The following is a 14890-nucleotide window of genomic DNA, read 5'->3' on the forward strand; positions in this document are numbered from 1 at the left end:
AGCTGTCTGATTCCCAAGGCAATTTAATACACTTTCTGCTTTTTAGTAAAATGAATCAAATGTTCAGTCACAAATTTCATTATTTTGTGCCCATGATTTGGGGAGCTGATCGTTTCAGGTCTTCTACCATTCTGTAGTCTACCTATTAATTATTCCTTTTATTTAAACAAGCTCAGTGACAGCCAAATTCAAATCTCATTGTATGAACAGTTTGCTTACAGTGAGAAGGTTCCACATGTTCCTTCACATTCAGTCATGACAACTCTGTCCACAGAACGGCAGCCCTTATAGACAATGAAGTCTGTTCTTTGACGGACAGAGCATGGTGTGGGACTATCCAGAGGTGCACCTATAAGTAAAGATCAGAAAATACTTAGAGTGAAATAGCTCCAGCAGTTCCTTGCAGTTCAGCAGTCTCTGAGCTTCACTAGTCCACTCGAAGAATTATCTTAAGTGGTCTTTCTGCTTCAGTTTAAACTTTACTAGCGAGATGGGACAGTCAATGCTTGGAATAACAAACATGAAGTAACTATTTAAATACAAACACATCAGCCTCTATGGCTGGAAAATGGATTGATTTAAGAAGAAAATTCATTATCTGTGTTCATGATTCAGATATGCTGGCATACTTACAGGTTTTGCAACAACCGTTAGGTAAGAATGTAATAGTTCCCTAAAAAAAAAAAAAAAATAAAAATTTAATTTTTTCCCCCCTGTATCAAAGAACATTTTAAGTCAATAACTGAGGAGAGCAACTCCTCCATGGCTGGAAATAAACACCAAAAACTGTAGCATCCATCTGAACAAACAAAAATAATGGTTTCTTCCAGACTTGAAATCTATCCATTTACAAAGGACTGTGGAAATAAATACTTTGAAAGAAGTATACAGTTGCCATAATGCAATTTTTTCCTCAGAAATAATTTAAAGTAAGTATTTTCTCCAAGAGGTCTATATTTGAATGGGGAATATGCATGATGTTACTGACAGCCTACTGACTGAACAGCTCGTGTTTCTCTATCATGAAAGAACATGGTTCCTGTTTAAGACAGGACCCCATACAAAGCAGTCAGTGAGGACATTGTACCTCAGCATTTTTGCTCCTTAGAGGCAGCTGCCAGTTATAAACCTTGAGCTCTAATTCAGGTATCTTGTTTTGTACTCTCTAAGGTCTGTGCATGGATGCAGCAGAAACTTTTGCCCTTTGGACTGAGAAAATTTGGTGAAAGGTCAACAGAGTTTAATTGGAAATTTTTTGCTAGTTTGGTGGCTGAACTAAACTGAAGTAATCATTGAGTAGAAGGTAAGTTTTCTGTATTTACTTACAGGTTTGCAGCTGTCCTCATTGAATGCTGGGCAGGTAATCTCAGATGTGGAAGAGATAAACTGATTGTGCATCGTTACACAGCTATAAATGGTGCAGTTGTTGTTAGGATCATTTTTAAACTCTCCAGGCTGCAAGCAAAATACAAAATGTAATACAAAAAGCTGAAGGGAGCTCAGACAGAAATTTTCCTGTTCTCTGACAATGACATTCCTCTTTTTTCCCAGTTAAATACGTTTAGGTTAACAACCATTTTGGATACAGAGTATTACATGTATTGCAGTATACCACACATGGAGAGAATCTTCACTTTTACATGGGATTTCCATTGGAAAATGAAAAACTCTCTAAAGTATTTAGAACACAACAGAATTATTAACAAGCTCATCCATGTCAATAGATTTTGCCTTGGGAAAGCTATTACCAATTACCTATGGTAATTCAGAACAATCCTAAACTTTCATCATCCAGAGGTAATACAATTGTTTAATATACAGGCTTTACTAGTGTTTTTCAGTACACAGAAATCAAATAATATAGAAAAGTTTAAGATTCCAGACATCACACAAAAAACCTTTTCAAATATATTGGGTTTGTCATTCCAGGAAGAGGCTTCCTGAAAATTTAATGTCATGAGTCCTTCCTTTGGGCCAAGAACTTGTCATTAGGCTTTGTTTTAGCTGAACACCTTTCAGGTGCAAACATACACTAAACTTTATCTCTGACAAGGGGGTATTTTACAAATTTGGTAAAGATATAAGATGTAGAGCATACTTACACTCAAGATGAGGTTAGAATTTTGTGCTGTATGTATAACACACTTAGTCTGCACACATTTTCCACAACATTCACCTTTCACTGGTCGACGTTCATAACCCTAGATATTAAAATTAATTAAAATATGAAAGCACTATGATAGATGCATTTTTGAGAAATAAATGAAAAAGTACTAACCCATTAATTAATTATGCCTTGAAGTGTACCCTAAATTTGTGCCTTTCTATGCCTGTGTCCCAACTCAACAAAAGACAGTAAAAGCAGACTGTAGATGGAATAAATTAAGACACTATAATAAATATGCCTAATAATTAAATATCACTCTATTGAGTTCCCTACAGAAATTTTACAGTTAATCCTCCCTATGTGAACTGAACACTGTAAGTTACATAGTCAAGAGTCACACGATAGATTGCTCAAGCACAGTTGGTATCCATGTTGAAGTTGGACTCCATATTTCTGCTCCCTGCTCTTTGCTCATACCACTCATTGACCAAACTGCTTTTCAGGTACACGGGTATTTAAGGGGTTTTTTGTTTGTTTGTTTTAAATTTGTCACTTACTGGTTCACAATATGTGTCACATGGAATATGTTCACATGAGATGATATTCAGTTGAGTGCTGACGTTAACTTCATTAGTGCAGAAACAATTCTGACACTTATCAATGAAGACTGAGGAATTAGGCTATAAATTTTACGAAAAAAATGTTAATAAATTAATGACAGCTGACATGTGTGACAGACATTTCTTAATTTCTAAAAACTCCGTGAAGCAAGCCATGAAAAAAGAAATAAACATAAACAGTATTGACTAGCTGTTTGGTTAGCTATATATGAAGACAACATTTTAAGTAATGAATTTAATTTAACATGTCTTTATGCAGGTCCTAGATAGCAATGATAAACTTGGAAATTAAAAGGACAGGTATCATGCAAATCTCTGCAATAAAACAATTACTAGACCAAACAATTTATTCGGAATCTAGGTCTGTTTAGAATAATACTAATTTACAACTCTTTTTCTTTTCAAAACCGTAGTCTTAAAACTACAATACCATGTTGACAGTAAATGTGGACCGACTTTTTAAAATGCATGCACATTTAACTCTAAACCCAAATCTCTCTCTCTTACTGACATACACACAACTCTTCAGTCTCTTTCATACACACCAATCTTTTCAGAAGATATTTAGGCTTTGTGATACTGATGATCTTCTGACAGGAATTTAAATTTTTTTAAAATACTGATTGTACTAGATAAACCTCCTCATAGCACTTCTGCTAAAGCGTACTAACTGGTATTTTAAGCATTTTCAGAACATTGTTGAAATAGGAACTTACCAAGAACTCAGCACTCTGATGGACACAAACCCTCTTGGGAACTGTTAACAAGCAAGGAGTTAGGTGGTTACATACGGGACACTGCAGTTAAACTCACTTCTTCCACAATGAATCACAATGCATGTGGTCAAATTCCCCATTTCAGGCAGCAGATACAACATACATAAAGTATAAGAACAAATACTGCATGTGCAAAAACGTAGTTTTTGCCCAATATACGCAGTCCAGTTCATAGCCAAGAATGTCCACTTAACAGGTACAAGTAGTTCCCTGTTTCAGTTATCAAAAACAAAGCAGGCTTTGTAAAGGTTTCTTCTACTGGCAATGCTTACAGAGACATTTTGCTACATTAACCTGAGACCACAGTCCCAGTTAATTCTGCAGCTGTTCTTACATGTACTTACAACCAGGAAAACTGAACTTGTGCCATCTGAGCTGTATTTGATTTTGTAGCTGTTTGTCATAACCGTAACAGTAGTAACCAATGTTAATAGTAACCAATTTGTACAATCTGACTGTGTTTATTACCTCTTTCAATATGCTATTGCATACTGCCCTGGTTTGAGCCAGGATGAAGCCAATTTTCTTTTTAGTGTTTGGTTTTTTTTCCTTCAGTGAGCTCTCTGTTAACTAGCAGAAAGTTTTACAGTTAGTAGGCTGGTAACACTGGAATGTTGATGTATTTAATTAAAGCTGTCTAGTTTAGTTTTCAATCCAGAAAGTGTCTCACTCTTTACTCTGTCTCCTTTCCCTACCTGGGTGGGGGGAGGGAAGGGATCAAGACCACTATTGTCCCTGGTTTAACAGACCATCCTGAGTAAAACCCCAACACATACAGTTTTAGTAAGTGTGATGTTAAATGATGTAATATATAATGTTAAGAATTGTGTTATATTTCCAAGGTACTTACCACACTGGTATACAGGGCAGCATTGACCACTGGGGATATGAGACTGAACTTCAAATCCCAGTGCACACTTGGGGGCTTTGGTTGTGCACAAGCTTGTATTGCATTCTGAAAAAAAAAAAAAAAAAAGGAATAAGAATCACAGCTACTACAAATAGGCATCTATTAAAGCATTTAGGACAGACATTCCATTGCCTGGAAACAGTCCAGATCCTCTCCAAAGAAACTAATTGCAGAAAGAGAACACTTTTTTCATAGTGAATCTATGCATGGGACTGGGGGGCTACACTAGTTTATGAATATTTTTCTGCTATGCAAGTGTTAAAAAACTATCACAAGTAGTAGTAGTGGCTAATGGTTACTTTCACTGAGTTTGTAGGCAGCTGCTGCAAAATGAAAACCCACAAAGAATTCCGTAATCTACCTGCATTTTAATTGCATAAAATGTAGTCCTGAACTCGAGAACTATAAATTCAGTTATGCTGAGTCCCATAACTGTAAATTCAGTTATGCTGGATCACTGCAATATTGAAACATCTTTTCCCTAACACTGGGCAAGCTGATTTTAAAAAGTATGAGGAAAGGTATTATTTTGTGATTCCCTGCTGCAGGTCTTTGGTGCTATCCTCTTTTCCTTTTTATTATTAAGAAGTATAGAAAGACTAGAAACAAAAGTATAAACTCACTGCAGGTGACAATGGGGCAGCAAGAGTCTTCAGGATTGACTTCATTGACCTTATAGAAGCCTTCTCCATCACAACTGATCTTATCTTGTTTGGGACATTCATGTGGATTACATACAATGCCAATTCCACCTTCCAGGCAAATACAGTCCTGACAGTTGACTGTGAATTTTTCCCCGAACTGTCATTAAAGAAAATAAAGTGAGTGATTGCATGGTTACCAATTAAAAAGAACAGAAGTAAAAATAGGAATGGAAGGTTAGGAGACCACAAAGCAAGACGGCATCAGTGGAGATCACTCCTCTCTCCCTCCCCCAGCCTCTATTTGAAATACAAAAGTGTATGGCAGCATACCTCTCTTGGTATCTTATCCACTCCAACACAACCTGTAAAAATATAAAAATAAATTTCCATTACCATTCATATAACAGTAGACATCTCTACTATATATTGTTTGAGTACTTCATACAGCCAGATCTATGTTGCATTCATGAGAAGTAAAAAATAAAGAGGAAACAAACATGCATCCAAGTGAAGCAGTAAAACTCACCACAGGTTTTCACGCAGACATCCACACCAGAGTCATACAGCATTGTCCCATTAGGACAGAAACAGCCTTCCACTTGTTTAGTTGAAGTTTCGTTTTGGTGACTGTATGAGACAAAATGTTCAGAGGAACACCGTTACTGTCACAGGCACTCAGAGGAAGATTACACCAAAAAAACTTTCACTGAAGATACAGTGGCAAATGATCTGCACATTTCTGACTTAGGGATTGTCAATGTTCATGGTTGGTATAGCCAAACAACATAAACAGTACAGGCATCCAGATTTAGGATCAAGAGAATGGTAGCAAATTTGGCAGTCAATTTAAGACACAGCAGCATGTTTATTTCTCTCATCCACCTATGTATTAGATATGACTGAACATTTATATGAGCTATAACAAACAGTGAAGGAATTGTTTACCTTGATTTGCAGGTTATCTCTTTAACAGGACCACATGCTCTGTACTCTTTATCTGCGGGGCATTTATAAGCTGCAATGGGAGAATAAAAAGGAGGAAGAGCTCAGTAAAAATATAATATAAAAGCCCCATGGCCTTATGCCAAGAAACTAAACACTGACTACGTGTATGTATTTGCTATGTATTTTTTACAATCTTGAGAAGGAAAAAGGAAAAAAAAAAACAGATTATCACTCATGTCTCTGAATTGAATTATTTTATGCAATTTAGCTATAGAGATATAGAACCATTCTTTACGTTAAGGAACTAAAGCCAAATGTCTACATCTTGATTAAAAATTTCTTCATAATTTTGGTCTCTTTTGCACAAGTTCTTGAAGGGAAGGGTATTCCTACCCTCTGTCCTCTTCCTACTATAACTGAAACTGAATGAATATGTCATTAAACACAGTGATCTGCTGATGCCTGCAAAGCACAAAACTGCCCCTGTGCAAAAATGTATCCACCAAAGCAGATGTTTCTGGCACAGTTGACTTATGTATAATTTTGCAGGCTCATTTAACACTTCGTTGTTAAAAATGTTACCTGTAAAATTAGTTGAGGAAAGCAGCTGCTGTGATGTATTGGTGTTTTCTTTGCTCAGAAAGCAGTACGACTTATCGTTAGGACATTCTTGCCGAAGCAGCTCCATATAATCTTCCCTAATAGTTCAAGGTAAATGGCCAAATACTTACTACAAACACCCTTGGTATGACTTCTCCAGTCAATGCATACACCCTGATCAGCACAGGTGGCAGCATAGATCTGCAGACTTGAGCATTCCAGGTCTAAGTTGGGAAGTACACAACTATCAAAAACGCAGGCTGCATAGTACTTCTCAGGATGAACGAATTTGTGGCATGGCTCGAACACACTAGAAACAGTAACATTTATCATTATTCGTTACTGAATAATCCATGAATTCTTCAATGTGCTTACCATGTTATATATAATGTGGCAACAGTGGTGCTTAAGGAGACGTGAACAACTATTACTGAGAGATTTTTACTAAGAGCACTTATCAAGATTGTAACCTTTCAAAGTATCTTAAAGTATTCTCCTACAAAACACTCAGGTGCCAGTACTTTCTGTCCAGGAGCTGCATGACTATTATCTCGTTTAACTCGTTTAACTACTTTTCTAAAGAGATTTTGTTTGATTTTTTGGATTTGTTTTAATTCTGACATGACGTTCTAAAAAGGAAGATCTTTTGTAGTCAGTTGGACTCCGTTTTCTGCAGAGTGTAGAAAAAGGCAAGAGCATAGGACAGTGGAAGGCAGAGAGCATACAAGAATGTGAGAATATCAGGAAAGGTTAATACAGCAGCCAGAGGGTTGGAAACAAATATCAGAAAATAACAACATCTGTAAATAGTAAAAGGAATGGAAGCAACCCACAAAGTTACAAGAAATGGAGCAATAGTTAGAAATACTTTTTATTGAGGAATGGATCCACTTGCCACTTCATTTGAAGATAAAAAAATAAATCCGAGAGGAATGTATACCTTCCCAAAATAAGCTCACAGATGGCAGATTCTTTGCACGGCTGTGTTGGGGTTGTGCTAGGTGCTTTTGTAGGAGATAGGCCTGGAGAGCACTGTGGTTTGGAGGGATCAACAACTTGCCAATGATCTGCCATAGTTTCACAGTTTTCTGCAATGTTTCCATTTGGCAACATACAGTCATCTGCTGTGTTGTTATTGCAAGTACCTAAAATTGGTAAGGGAAGAAAGAATTCACTCACAGATTTGTTATCAAATCACAGAATCACAGAATCTTAGGGGTTGGAAGGGACCTCGAAAGATCATCTAGTCCAACCCCCCTGCCAGAGCAGGATCACCAGAGCACATCACACAGGAACGCGTCCAGGCAGGTTTTGAATGTCTCCAATGAAGGAGACTCCAAAACCTCTCTGGGCAGCCTGTTCCAGTGCTCTGTCACACTCACAGTAAAGTTTTTTCTGATGCTTACGTGGAACCTCCTGTGTTCCAGTTTGCACCCATTGCCTGTTGTCACATCACTTAGACATACTGAAAATAGCTTGGCTCCATCCTCCAGACACTCCCTCTTAACATATTTGTAAATATTGATGAGGTTGCCCCTCAGTCTCCTCTTTTCCATGCTAAACAGACCCAGCTGCCTCAGCTTTTCCTCATAAGGAAGATGTTCCACTCCCTTCATCATCTTTGTGGCTCTGCACTGGACTCTTTCAAGCAGTTCCCTGTCCTTCTTGAACTGAGGGGCCCAGAACTGGACACAATACTCCAGATGCGGGTTCACCAAGGCAGAATAGAGGGGGAGGAGAACCTCCCTTGACCTACTAGCCACACCCTTTCTAACACACCCTAGGATGCCATTGGCCTTCTTGGCCACAAGGGCACTGCCATTCATCTTTGTGGCAGGGCTGTCATTTACCTGCTTGTGATTTTCTGAAAGTGCAAAAATTACAAGCCTTACCACACTGTCCCTGAGTGTTGTTGCCAAACAAGCTGTAGGGCATTCTGATAGAAAAGGACAAGCCATTGTAGGTCACATTAATTTTCAGTTCAGGAATTTCCACGACACGATTTATGCCTGACTCATAAACACTCAAACCAAATTTTTTGTAAGGCAAAGCCACTGCCTGCTTGTTTACTGTCACCTATTAAATAAAAGAAAACAGAAAAGAGACATATTATTTTGACTTCAGAAAACAACTGACCATTCATTACTTTGCATTGGAGATAGAATGTAAATACAAATAACGTGTTTTTAATTTGTAACAAGTCTCCCTGTGTTTCCTTTTATGTTACTGGAAAGTTAAACTTTCCTTCTCTGAGCCAAAGAAAAGGCCTATCTGCCTCTGATAAACCAGCTAAATTCTAACACTAACACTGAAGAGATTTACTAGAGTGACTATGGCATTCAGGACACCCCATGAAAGTGCGATATAAAATTCTCCTAAATTCCTAATGCACACAGTTTTAACTTTTGTGGCATAAGAAGAATATGCTTGTAGGAAAATCATATTAAAGAAATGAGCCAAAATCTGTATTATTTGTTTAAATACCATAACAATGGTATAACTGTGGAACTAATACCACTATTTTTACTCAGCAACAGTAGATTTCCTTGCTTTGGAGAAAAAAAAAGGTCTAAATCTTGCAAATTTTCAGCAAGATGCTGCAACCTAATGTAATATTCCCACACAGCAATGTACAAAAATAAACCAAACAAACCCAAGAAAAGACTAAAAACAAACACTTCTCACCCAAATTTAAAGCCCTGAAGCTGGGGCATCATGTTTATCAATTAAATATAAATAAGAGCCCCTATTTTGAAAAATAAAAAAGGTGATACCCAGCAAAGCTAGTAATGGTACTTTAAAAAATACTTAATCCTAGTACTTCATTTTTATGTCTAGTTTACATCGTATCCTCCCATTCAACAATTTTTCTTCTCCTTTGTTACATGAATATTAATTATAAGCTAATTTATTGTATATATTATTTATATTATTAACTCTTAAAAATTTGTCCACATTTATGTATTTAGGAGAGATAAGGTGCTGCAAATATTTGAGATGCAAAAGGCAAGAAGTTGTAGAAATTTTTCCACGTATTCAGTCAAAAAAGCTGTCCTCCAAAGCAGTCCTTGCTTTATTAACCGAACGGGTATTAAATCTAAAATACAGATTGTTTTTCAGTTTTTATTCCTAACATTGCAAATCAGGTTGATGCTGTATTAATATTTTAATCAAGAAATCAAAGGTGATGTTCTCCAGTACCTCTACTTGTAGAGTATTTGGTTTTACTGTTGCTATGCGCACTTCCTGAGTCTCATGTCTCACAATGAGCGTTCGAGGACAGGAGACTACATCCCTGGCATCACAATGGTAGTTATCAATGTAGATACCAAAGTTATCAACTGTCTTATGAATCTCTTCCACAAGGACGTATGTACAATTCCCTTGATAGCTGTAGTACAGTCCATCAAAAGTCATGTAGTGTGGGTCTCCCCAGCCAGTGCAGTAGCCTACAAAAACATATAGCTGGGTTAGCTTCTTATGGGAACATACAGAATCAGATCAGACTACAAACAAAATCCATAGATGTGAGATTCATCTCATCTAACTTTCAACATTTAATTTTTTTAATTGTATATGTCAATGCATGAGCTAATCCACAACAGAGGAAACAGAACTTTCAGGTCCCAGTTCACCTGACTTATTTCTGATAAACCACTGAGAATAGGATTAGCTACACCGCAAGTAAACTTTTACTGATAATGTGAACAAGTAACATGTATGGGCTTCTAGTCTATATATGTGTGCATCTGGACATTTAAATCCTGCCTTGGTAGAGTTAATTTATTCTACTAATACAATATTTATGCAAAAATTATGGCAAATGAAGTAAAAGTCCAAATTAGCTAGAAAGAATCAATTAGCTACTCCGAACAGACCAACACTAGAAGTCTGTGGGTCACAGCCTTGTACGACACTAGTCCACAGATCTTGATGCTAGTATTTTTCCCAGAGGGGACAACATATTCAACAAAATATAACTTACAATCACACTCCCAGTGCCAACAGCATCCATCCTCATCAATGACTTGCACAGGAGAAAGTCCATTGGCACATGTAGGCTTAGGAGGTGGATTACAGATTATGGGAATCACCTCGACTTTGTTGTCTTCTATACATATTGCCCTTGTGCAGTTACAGAGCCACCATGATTCACCGGGCTGTGTTTCAAAAGAGAAGGGAGTGGGGAAGAGAGAGAGAAATGTTATGAAGCAGTCAGACTGACAACAATTATGCCTGAAAATCTTTTGCAAGATTGAGCTAGCACTGCTGAGAGCTGCAAAATGAAAAGAATTACTGATAAGAGTCAAGCCAACAACCTCAAGTGGGAATTGGCCTTTTTTAGTTTCAACTAAAAATAGAAATAGAAATAAAATGTCTGACCTAATCTCATCACCTAGATTCTCTCTCTAGTCAACAGTGAAAGACATCAATCAATATCAGTGACCAATATATGATCAAACCCCTTCCATGAATGCCTAGAACAGATTAACAGCTAAAGCTACAGTGAACATCAGCACACTTTGTGATTGTATACATTTTTCCTGTCTTCCACCAATTTTTCAGCCATGCATTACTTTTATCCTTGCAGATCTACTGAGAAAGCTGGTAGACATCTAAGCTGTGATGAAGCTTTGGAATTGTACAAGACATTAGCTTGTCTGTGACAGAGGTTGTGGGTTCCAAAAAACTCCAGAAAGTCAAATTACACGATCATTTGAATGTGCTGATATGTTTCACAGTTCTCTCCTGAAAACAGACAATGACCAAGTATGACTCATTCCAAACACAGTCTAGTTCAGCCCTATGGTTTCTTGTTGCGCCTCACTGTAAACACACAGCTTTTTCCCACTCTGGGCCTATTCAAAAGCAGAAACAGAAAAGATAGTTTAGCACCACTTAGCCCTTGGTTGCCTCATCAAACCTATCCTTTAGAAAGCCTTTTAAAAACTATCCTTGAAGAACTAAAAGCAGTATACAGGCTATCAAACCAAGTGTCATTGGAAGTAGTGCTGATACCCAAGAAAATGGAATGCAGTAGAATGGACTTTTCTACTCCAATTAAGATGTACTCCGTATGTTACTAACACTGAAAATATGTGCTTAGTCTCCATCCAAAGCAGAATGCTAAAAAATCTCATGAAAACTACTCACTGCATAAGATTCATTAGGTAAAATAGAACAATTTCTTCCAGGAGTGGTTGGTGGTGGACTTGTAGTTGAACTTAAAGCAGTGACTGGAGTAACTGTGCTGTACGTAGAACTTCCTGCAGTAGTGACTGCACTTGATGCTGCTGTTGTCCCAGAAGTACTAGCTGAGGTAGTAAAAGTAATTTCAGAGGTGGTGGTGGTTGCAGTGATTGTGGTAAAATTACTAGAGGTTGTTCCTGCAGTGGTAGTAAAAGATTCTGTTAGAGTTGTACCGGAGGTGGTAACTGGCAAAGGGCTGGTTGATACTGATGGTGATAATACAGTAGTGCTGGCTGTAGAAGTTGTGGAGGGTGGTCCTGAGGTTGTGATGCTGATAACGGTTGTAGGTGATCCTGTCAGAGGGCTCCCAGATCCAGCAGTAGTGGTCTCCTGGGTAGGTGTTTCTGTTACTTTTGTGGTGCTGTGGGGAGAGAGTGTGGGGCCCGAAGTGGTGGATTTGGTGGTGGTCGTTCCTGATTCAGTGACTCCAGGGGTGCTGACCGTCGCTGTGCTTGTTGATTCTGATGGTGGTGACACAGTAGTGCTGGCTGTAGATGTTGTGGAGGATGGTCTTGAGATCGTGGTGCTGACGGGGGTGGTAGGTGATCCTGTCAGAGGGCTCCCAGATCCAGCAGTAGTGGTCTCCTGGGTAGGTGTTTCTGTTACTTTTGTGGTGCTGTGGGGAGAGAGTGTGGGGCCCGAAGTGGTGGATTTGGTGGTGGTCGTTCCTGATTCAGTGACTCCAGGGGTGCTGACCGTCGCTGTGCTTGTTGATTCTGATGGTGGTGACACAGTAGTGCTGGCTGTAGATGTTGTGGAGGATGGTCTTGAGATCGTGGTGCTGACGGGGGTGGTAGGTGATCCTGTCAGAGGGCTCCCAGATCCAGCAGTAGTGGTCTCCTGGGTAGGTGTTTCTGTTACTTTTGTGGTGCTGTGGGGAGAGAGTGTGGGGCCTGAAGTGGTGGATTTGGTGGTGGTCGTTCCTGATTCAGTGACTCCAGGGGTGCTGACCGTCGCTGTGCTTGTTGATTCTGATGGTGGTGACACAGTAGTGCTGGCTGTAGATGTTGTGGAGGATGGTCTTGAGATCGTGGTGCTGACGGGGGTGGTAGGTGATCCTGTCAGAGGGCTCCCAGATCCAGCAGTAGTGGTCTCCTGGGTAGGTGTTTCTGTTACTTTTGTGGTGCTGTGGGGAGAGAGTGTGGGGCCCGAAGTGGTGGATTTGGTGGTGGTCGTTCCTGATTCAGTGACTCCAGGGGTGCTGACCGTCGCTGTGCTTGTTGATTCTGATGGTGGTGACACAGTAGTGCTGGCTGTAGATGTTGTGGAGGATGGTCTTGAGATCGTGGTGCTGACGGGGGTGGTAGGTGATCCTGTCAGAGGGCTCCCAGATCCAGCAGTAGTGGTCTCCTGGGTAGGTGTTTCTGTTACTTTTGTGGTGCTGTGGGGAGAGAGTGTGGGGCCCGAAGTGGTGGATTTGGTGGTGGTCGTTCCTGATTCAGTGACTCCAGGGGTGCTGACCGTCGCTGTGCTTGTTGATTCTGATGGTGGTGACACAGTAGTGCTGGCTGTAGATGTTGTGGAGGATGGTCTTGAGATCGTGGTGCTGACGGGGGTGGTAGGTGATCCTGTCAGAGGGCTCCCAGATCCAGCAGTAGTGGTCTCCTGGGTAGGTGTTTCTGTTACTTTTGTGGTGCTGTGGGGAGAGAGTGTGGGGCCCGAAGTGGTGGATTTGGTGGTGGTCGTTCCTGATTCAGTGACTCCAGGGGTGCTGACCGTCGCTGTGCTTGTTGATTCTGATGGTGGTGACACAGTAGTGCTGGCTGTAGATGTTGTGGAGGATGGTCTTGAGATCGTGGTGCTGACGGGGGTGGTAGGTGATCCTGTCAGAGGGCTCCCAGATCCAGCAGTAGTGGTCTCCTGGGTAGGTGTTTCTGTTACTTTTGTGGTGCTGTGGGGAGAGAGTGTGGGGCCCGAAGTGGTGGATTTGGTGGTGGTCGTTCCTGATTCAGTGACTCCAGGGGTGCTGACCGTCGCTGTGCTTGTTGATTCTGATGGTGGTGACACAGTAGTGCTGGCTGTAGATGTTGTGGAGGATGGTCTTGAGATCGTGGTGCTGACGGGGGTGGTAGGTGATCCTGTCAGAGGGCTCCCAGATCCAGCAGTAGTGGTCTCCTGGGTAGGTGTTTCTGTTACTTTTGTGGTGCTGTGGGGAGAGAGTGTGGGGCCCGAAGTGGTGGATTTGGTGGTGGTCGTTCCTGATTCAGTGACTCCAGGGGTGCTGACCGTCGCTGTGCTTGTTGATTCTGATGGTGTTGACTCTTGAATAGTAGTACTTATGACAGACATGGTACTTTCTGTTGTTCTAGTTGTTGACAGTGGCGGACCTGAAGGAGTAACTGTAGTACTCGTCTTTGTTGGTGTTCCTGATTCAGACGTTGTACCCACTATAAAACAGGAAGAAAACACAGTATGTTATTTTAAGGAGGGAAATAGCATTTGTATTAGCTTAATTTCATTTTCTAATAAGCAAATGAAATTAAATAAACCTAAGCATAAGTTATTTACATAGGAATAAAACAGAATCTGTTTTATTATTGGCTTTTGCATGACAGGGATTTTTAAAAACATAGCCTGCATCTTGCAAGGGAGATACTGATTTGAACAGCTTATCAAGTATCAATAGCAGACAGAACACCTCTCTTTAATGTTGAAACTTTATTCTGCAGAGAAGAGTTCATCAGTCCTAAATCCACGGGAATTCACTAAGTCAGTCAGCAAACTCCGGTTCTGTATTGCTGTGTTTAGCCTGTATCTTGGGCTAAAGCAGTTTGGTCTCTCACCCGATGACCCCTTTGCAGCGAAGAAGGAGAGTAAGAGGACAGAAGCCCCGTGGGCTGAAGTATAAACAGATTTAATAAAATAAGGCAACTAAAACAAAGACCAACATGAAGTATATAAGCTCCTACTTAGCCCAGTCCTCAGGAGTAGGAGTGAAAGCAATAGGCCAAGAGAGAGGAGCCCCAGGAAATGGAACTCTCTACCCTCAGCATATCTCTTCTTTTATAATGATCATAAGGAAAGTGTTGGTCAGTTTG

General features: G+C 40.0%; 1 protein-coding gene across 1 annotated transcript in view; it reads right to left on the minus strand.

The window, feature by feature from the left end:
• MUC2 (mucin 2, oligomeric mucus/gel-forming) overlaps nucleotides 1-14890 on the minus strand; it is a 58283-nt gene that overhangs the window by 1477 nt on the left and 41916 nt on the right. The window contains exons 44-60 of the mRNA XM_051621065.1: nucleotides 11757-14239; nucleotides 10588-10762; nucleotides 9804-10051; nucleotides 8495-8678; nucleotides 7543-7747; nucleotides 6734-6912; nucleotides 6003-6072; nucleotides 5584-5684; nucleotides 5388-5419; nucleotides 5037-5214; nucleotides 4354-4458; nucleotides 3444-3484; nucleotides 2665-2787; nucleotides 2103-2201; nucleotides 1327-1455; nucleotides 634-673; nucleotides 220-349 (exon numbers count right to left, since the gene is read on the minus strand). Of these exons, the coding sequence (XP_051477025.1) occupies nucleotides 220-349; nucleotides 634-673; nucleotides 1327-1455; nucleotides 2103-2201; nucleotides 2665-2787; nucleotides 3444-3484; nucleotides 4354-4458; nucleotides 5037-5214; nucleotides 5388-5419; nucleotides 5584-5684; nucleotides 6003-6072; nucleotides 6734-6912; nucleotides 7543-7747; nucleotides 8495-8678; nucleotides 9804-10051; nucleotides 10588-10762; nucleotides 11757-14239 (4522 nt within the window). The remainder of the gene's footprint in view (nucleotides 1-219; nucleotides 350-633; nucleotides 674-1326; nucleotides 1456-2102; nucleotides 2202-2664; nucleotides 2788-3443; nucleotides 3485-4353; nucleotides 4459-5036; nucleotides 5215-5387; nucleotides 5420-5583; nucleotides 5685-6002; nucleotides 6073-6733; nucleotides 6913-7542; nucleotides 7748-8494; nucleotides 8679-9803; nucleotides 10052-10587; nucleotides 10763-11756; nucleotides 14240-14890) is intronic.

This window comes from Apus apus, chromosome 5 (assembly GCF_020740795.1).
Source record: "Apus apus isolate bApuApu2 chromosome 5, bApuApu2.pri.cur, whole genome shotgun sequence".
Lineage (NCBI taxonomy): Eukaryota > Metazoa > Chordata > Aves > Apodiformes > Apodidae > Apus > Apus apus.